Here is a 7,820-nt window from a genome sequence, read left to right on the forward strand (position 1 = left end):
ACATATCAGTTACCAACTTTGTGCCAGTCACTGTGGTAGGTGCTGTAATAAAAATCTGTATGAAACAGTAGCTACCTCTAGGAGATTGCACTAAACCAAAGGTACTAAGTGAGGAAAGAGACGTATGCATTAAGTGACTGTGAGTTCCCAGTAGAGTGGCAGTTAACTGAGCTTAGAAGAGTCTTGGAAGCATTTAGCACAACTGAATAAATATAGTTGAATAAAGGCCGAGAAAAGGCATCATTGAGGCGGTAACACTTTAACTGAACCTTGAAGAACAAGTAGGGTTTATGCAGGCAGACGAAGAGGAGAGGAAGGCTGGTGGCAGAGAAACAAATGAGTTAGGACCCTGTGGTAAGAGCCATTATGAGAGTTAACAAGGGACACAGCCAGAAAGGGAGGAAGAAATGAACTTAGAGCAGTACTTCTCAGACTTTAATGGTCATACATTAAAGCCTGAGAAAAATGGAAAATCGTGTTAAAATAGAGATTCTGACTCAGAATCTCAGGGTCTAAGCTAGAGCACTTCATTGACCCCCAGTCAGTGTCAGTGCTTCTGATCCATGAGCCACACTGAGTAACGAGAGCTTAGAGATCTATTTGAGTGGGATGGGAGAGGAAAGTGAAAAGTCCTAGTTAACATGTAAATTTCTGGATAGAATGATCTGGACTGATGGTGTTGTGAGCTGCTAGAGGGAATGTAAGAGGAGATTTTCAAGGAAATATAAGTTTTGTTTTGTGCTTTGTTTTGTTTTGAGGCACCTATAAAGATACCTTGGAAGAGAAATCTGGTAGGAAGGAGAAAAATAAAATCATGGTTCCTGAGTAGAAGAGAAAGATGTGCCTATGAATGAAATTGAGAAGGGACTGCAAGAAAAGTGAGAGAATGATTAGGAGAAAATGATACGATCACTTCCACAGAAGAAGTTTCAAGAAAGTGGGAATGAACAATGTCAAATGTTGCAGAGAGATGAGGAAGGAGCAAGACTAGAATCCAGACTGCAAGGAGTTGAGGATTGGAAAACGAGTGTTTTGATTAGTGGTAAGAGGGTTGAGGAAAAGTGTGAAAGAGAGTGTGGCAGTAGACAGAAAGGAGTGTCAGGTAAAGGGAAGGGTCCTCCCTCACCCTTTTTTTTTCTTCCTCTTTCCTTTCTCCTTCCCTTCCCCCTTCCCTCCCTCCCTCCCTCTCTCCCCTCCCTCCTTCCTTCCCTCCCTCCTTTCTTCCTTTTAGCATTATTATTATATCAATAGAAATTTTCCTACATACAAAAAATTGAGAGGCTATTATAATGAATGCTAGGATAAGCCACAGAGAAAGTGCTTGCCTTGTCCTACAAATAGAATTCCCCTCCGAAGAGGAATCCTGAGGAATAAAATGTTCTCCACCACTTAACACAAAGATTAGGGTCTTGAAGTCAAGTCAGGAAATTAGCAAATTCATTCCTAATAACAATTAATTTCTCTGTGAAATAGGAAGAGTTCCTTTGGAAGGAGTTCGTTTGGCTGGAATTGCATGGGAAGAAGCTTTGTAAGTGTGGCAGGGGTTTGGAATATTGCCAAAGCCTTCCTTTTAGCTTTACCCAAAGTGATGTCTTACCTTCTAATAAAAGATAGAAACAGCAAAATGCCCTCCGACCTCGCCCCTCCACTCCACACACTCACATAGGAAATGAGAATATGAAAAGTAGCAGGATACAAAATTAATGCACAGAAATCTCTTGGGTTCCTATACACTAATGATGAAAAATCTGAAAGGGAAATTAAGGAAACACTCGCATTTACCATTGCAACAAAAGGAAAAAAATACCTAGAAATAGGGCTTCCCTGGTGGCGCAGTGGTTGAGAGTCTGCCTGCCGATGCAGGGTACACGGGTTCGTGCCCCGGTCCGGGAAGATCCCACGTGCCGCGGAGCGGCTGGGCCCGTGAGCCATGGCCTCTGAGCCTGCGCGTCCGGAGCCTGTGCTCCACAACGTAAGAGGCCACAACAGTGAGAGGCCCACGTACCGCAAAAAAAAAAAAACAAAAAACCTAGGGATAAACCTACCTAGGGAGATAAAGACCTGTATGCAGAAAACGATAAGACACTGATGAAAGAAATTAAAGATGATACAAACAGATGGAGAGATATACCATGTTCTTGGACTGAAGGAATCAACATTGTGAAAATGACTATACTACCCAAAGCAATCTACAGGTTCAGTGCAATCCCTATCAAACTACCAATGGTATTTTTCACAGAACTAGAACAAAAAATTTCACAATTTGTATGGAAACACAAAAGACTCCGAATAGCCAAAGCAATCTTGAGAAAGAAAAACGGAGCTGGAGGAATCAGGCTCTCTGACTTCAGACTGTATTACAAAGCTATAGTAATCAAGACAGTATGGTACTGGCACAAAAACAGAAATATAGATCAATGGAACACGATAGAAAGCCCAGAGATAAACCCACACACATATGGTCACCTTATCTTTGATAAAGGAGGCAAGAATACACAATGGAGAAAAAAGAGCCTCTTCAATAAGTGGCACTGGGAAAACTGGACAGCTACATGTAAAAGAATGAAATTAGAACACTTCCAAACACCATACACAAAAATAAGCTCAAAATGGATTAAAGACCTAAATGTAAGACCAGACACTATAAAACTTGTAGAGGAAAACCTCTAGTCAGAACACTCTATGACATAAATCACAGCAAGATCCTTTTTGACCCACCTCCTAGAAAAATGGAATAAAAACAAAAATAAATGGGACCTAATGAAACTTAAAAGCTTTTGCACAGCAAAGCAAACTATAAACAAGATGAAAAGACAACCCTCAGAATGGGAGGAAATATTTGCAAACGAAGCAACTGACAGAGGATTAATCTCCAAAATATACAAGCAGCTCATGCAGCTCAATATCAAAAAAACAACCCAATCCAAAAATGGGCAGATGTCCTAAATAGACATTTGTGCAAAGAAGATATACAGACTGCCAACAAACACATGAAAGGATGCTCAACATCTCTAATCATTAGAGAAATGCAAATCAAAACTACAACGAGACATCATCTCACACCAATCAGAATGGCCATCATCAAAAAATCTACAAACAATAAATGCTGGAGAGGGTGTGGAGAAAAGGGAACCCTCTTGCACTGTTGGTGGGAATGTAAATTGATACAGCCACTATGGAGAACAGTATGGAGGTCCCTTAAAAAACTAAATGTAGAACTACCATATGACCCAGCAATCCCACTCCTGGGCATATACCCTGAGAAAACCATAATTCAAAAAGAGTCATGTGCCACAATGTTCATTGCAGCACTATTTACAATTGCCAGGACATGGAAACAACCTGAAGTCCAGCGACAGATGAATGGATAAAGATGTGGCACATATATACAATGGAGTATTACTCAGCCATTAAAAGAAACAAAATTAACTTATTTGTAGTGAGTTGGATGGACCTAGCGTCTGTCATACAGAGTGATGTAAGTCAAAAAGAGAAAAACCAATACTGTATGCTAACACATATATATGGAATCTAAAAAAAAAAAAGGTTCTGATGAATCTAGGGACAGGACAGGAATAAAGACGCAGACATAGAGAATGGACTTGAGGAGGTGGGGAGGGGGAAGGGTAAGCTGTGACAAAGTGAGCAAGTGGCATGGACATATATACACTACCAAATGTAAACTAGATAGCTAGTGGGAAGCAGCCGCATAGCACAGGGAGATCAGCTTGGTGCTTTGTGACCACCTAGAGGGGTGGGACAGGGAGGGTGGGAGGGAGATGCAAGAGAGAGGAGATATGGGGATGTGTGTATATGTATAGCTGATTCACTTCGTTATAAAGCAGAAAGTAACACACCATTTTAAGGCAATTATACCCCAATAAAGATGTTTAGAAAAAAAGATTATTAGGGGCTGTTAGACTTCTATGACATGCCACTTAAAAGGTCAGGACCACCAACGGATCCCGTGTTGTGTTGACTGTGGGAAGAGAAGGTTGGGAAATGATGTCAGGAACGTTTCTCCATTTAAGTCTGAATAAGTAGATATTTGCATAAATATCATCCTAGCCATTCATTAGATAACAGCTTAACTCTAGAGGTAGAAATATACATTCCAAGCATTTTGTTCAAGCTTCTTGTCTCCCAAGTATATCTCTCTTCCTGGCCCCTTTCTAGGGGAGCAGGGAGCACCCAACATTGGGAATGATAATTGAAGTTAGTGATTTCACAGTCATCTCTTTGCATTCTCAGAAGGCCTTAGCAGTTAATTCCTACTAAGCAGCAATTGGGTAATAATTGGCTAACTCTCCTGATGGAGGAAAAAAACATAATTTGGAAATAATTGACCTAACGAGAAAAATGGATAGATGGTTAAAAAATGGTTTGGATCATTGCATTGTTAAAAGTAATGAGTAACTTGGAGATGAAGTACCGTAAATATAACAGTGTAAATACTGCATGTGTATGAATACATAATTTATATGATAATTTACACTTAGCTCATATTCTACATTTGAAGTTATTTTTCTTGTAGTAGAGAACACTGAAGGACTAAAAGAAAAGGATCCAATACTAGATTCTTAAGGTCTGTAGAAATGTGTAACCATACATATAAAAGTATATCACCTGGGATAAACCATAATGGAAAAGAATATAAAAAAGAATGTATATGTATAACTGAGTCACTTTGCTGTACAGCAGAAATTAACAGAACATTGTAAATCAACTGTATTTCAATAAAAACAGTGTATCAGCAATATGTACTGCTTTATAATGCTCCATTGAACTAGCCTCTCAGAAAAAATAATTCAGTCCAATTACTTCCCAGCTACTCCTGTGATAGTATTGCTATCTTTTAAATTTGATTAGTACATGGCAGTCTTTCCAGAGAATGAGATCGATGATTTAAATCAGTGCCAAAAGACTATGAGAGGAGTTGATGCTTTGAGTAAAACTGAGCTTCTCCCAGGCAACTAACTACCCAAGCTTCCGAGTTTTTATGCCCATCAAATGTAGATGTCTTCCATTGATTCAGAACTTAAATAAGAAAATGAACCCTTTATTCCCATGCATTTTAAATTATAAGTAAAAACAATTTTGTTATATGTACATTGGAGGTAGGCATGGAAGGTATTATCTCAATTTTATGGGCAAGAAAACAGAACCCAGCCAGACTCTCGGTTCCTCCCTGCTCCAATATTTGGAGGTCGTGGCAGCCTGCAGTAAGTGATTGTATTTCAGATTCGACCACACAGTCTGTGCTCGTGGGTTGGCAGTACATTTTTTAGATAATAGAACTCACAGCCAGCAGTGTCATGCTCTGAAACATAGTACCATGCTCCATTCAAATGAGCCACATCTTGTCCCCTAACACTGCTGCTCGGTATAAACCGGGTAAACCCATTAGCCGTCAGCCATTTTACGAAATAAACAGCTAGAGTTGAGACCTCTTGAAACATTAAGGCCTTTTAGACCAAGACAGATTGACTCAGTAGCAGTGAGGTTCTCATTTCTTCAGCACGGTATGGAATTTAAGAATATAACTGAAGAGCAAAGAAAAGTGAGCAATCTATAGTCAGTATATAAATTTAAAAGGTCCTGCAGATAGAGAGGAACTCATGAACAATTTATTATTGAGTGCTTTCTGTTTCAGTTTCTACACTGGTATATGTTGAGGGTATCAAGAAGAAATATCAGACATGGTCACTCGTGACTCCTCAGGAGCTTGTAAGCTGATTGAGGAAACAAAACGCACCATGTAAAGGACTCCACATATTCAGACAGAGCAGATGGGGTCTGAAAGGTGTTTTAGTCTCAGTTGACCCTGAAGCAGACCCTGAGACAAGCATTTGAGTGCATGTCTGTCTGGAGGAAGGTATAAGAAGTGTGGGAGAAGGGAAGTGAGACAGGGAAGGGAAGGCGGCCAATAAAGGTGACAACGTTACTAGACAACGGTCACCGTGGGTGACTAGAAAGTAATCTTATGAGGAAACACCGGTAAACAGTATAGAACACACACCTCCGAGTTATTCTACCCAAACGGTAGGGGAACTGGGCTCCTTATATTCCAGCTCTTCTCAGGGCTAGGATTGGGGTGTTGAAGGGCTCTCCCAGGGGTATTAATTCCTGGGCACTTCAGCCTGCCCAGCACCTGGGCACAGCAGGCTTCTGCAACCCTGGGAAAAGCCCTCAGGTGCAGTGAGCAGACGCTGATAGCTGGAAGCCAGCCCGTGCACATGAAACAGAGGGGTCCAAGGAATATGGGTAGAGGACTGCCAGCGGCCACCACAGTAGGATTCTTGGTGTAGGTGAGACTTGAGAGCGCTCTTTCTCTTCTCTCCTCAGGTCTCTTCATGGTCCTCTCCCTATTGTCCATCGTGTATGGAGCCTTGCGCTGTAACATCCTCGCCATCAAGATCAAATACGATGAATATGATGTCAAAGTGAAGCCCCTGGCCTATGTCTGTATCTTCCTTTGGAGGAGCTTTGAGATTGCCACTCGAGTCATTGTCCTGGTCCTCTTTACCTCTGTTCTGAAGACCTGGGTGGTGATAGACATACTCCTCAACTTCCTCAGCTTCCTCTTCTACCCCTGGATCCTCTTCTGGTGCAGTGGCTCCCCCTTCCCTGAGAACATCGAGAAGGCCCTCAGTCGGGTGGGCACCACCATCGTGCTGTGCTTCCTCACCTTACTCTACGCCGGGATCAACATGTTCTGCTGGTCAGCGGTACAGCTGAAAATCAACAACCCCGACCTCATCAGCAAGTCCCAGAACTGGTACCAGCTGCTGGTGTACTACATGTTGAGATTCATCGAGAACGCCTTCCTCCTCCTCATGTGGTATCTTTACAAGACTGACATCTACATGTATGTGTGCGCACCCCTGCTGATCCTGCAGTTGCTCATCGGGTACTGCACGGCCATTCTATTCATGATCGTGTTCTATCAATTCTTCCACCCTTGCAAAAAGCTCTTTTCCTCTAGTGTTTCTGAAAGCTTTCAGGAGTGGCTAAAGTGTGCTTGCTGTGACTGCAGGCGGCGGAAATCCTCCGAGTCTGCAGAAAAGACGGATCTAAGGTCATCCGCAGACAGAGAGGAAACCCCTTGTAGCAGTAAAATAAGTTCTATGCCCAGCCAGATCTTGAATGCCGATGAGCTCTTTTCTGCTTAATGGGACCTGAGTCTCTTGAGGCACAGATGTATTGTTTGCTGGGTTGATCCCTGTTCTTCATACAAGTGATGGGCCCTGCGCAGTTAACAAAGCAGGAAGTTATCTCTCAACTCCTTGTGAGTCTCTCCCCTTCGGAGAGCTCTTGGGTGGGCATGTTGGAACCATGGAGAGAAGCCAGGGAAACCCCTGAGTGTTGCAGGGGCAGCCTAAGGCACCACCATTCACAGCTGACCATGTTCTCCCAGACGTTACTGGCCTTTTCATTGACAAAGTACCCATGATATCTGAGTTGGGCTGGTTAGATCCATCAGGTAGAATGAGGGCAGGGGCTTACTTGTTTTCTAGTTTTCTGGACTGCTGGTCTAGGTAGCCTAATGTTTTATTATCCCTGAACGTAGTTTTCACCCAAGAGTTATCTGATGACCACAGATGGTTACTGGGGTTTTGCCATCAGCCACAACAGTCCTGTCAGAGTTTTCAGAGAGGGCTGTTCAAGTTTGGTTTTTGAATAGACAGATGTTCCATTTTCATCTCATTAGGGCTCTTTGTACACAACCAACTGTAGCAGCCTTGGAGACTTTATTCTCAAGGATCCATGGATTCAAAATTGAATTCTAAATTTGGTTATGGAAGCCCTAGAATTTTAGA

At 42.1% G+C, this 7,820-nt stretch overlaps 1 protein-coding gene across 1 annotated transcript in view; it reads left to right on the plus strand.

Annotated features, from left to right (window-relative positions):
- Window positions 1-7,557, plus strand: part of XK (X-linked Kx blood group) — a 51,819-nt gene extending 44,262 nt beyond the window's left edge. The window contains exon 3 of the mRNA XM_029240906.1: window positions 6,346-7,557. Within this exon, the coding sequence (XP_029096739.1) occupies window positions 6,346-7,172 (827 nt within the window). The 3' untranslated portion in view covers window positions 7,173-7,557. The remainder of the gene's footprint in view (window positions 1-6,345) is intronic.
- The last annotated feature ends 263 nt before the right edge of the window (window positions 7,558-7,820 follow it).

This window comes from Monodon monoceros, unplaced genomic scaffold (assembly GCF_005190385.1).
Source record: "Monodon monoceros isolate NGI ecotype Baffin Bay Population unplaced genomic scaffold, NGI_Narwhal_1 Super_Scaffold_22, whole genome shotgun sequence".
NCBI lineage: Eukaryota > Metazoa > Chordata > Mammalia > Artiodactyla > Monodontidae > Monodon > Monodon monoceros.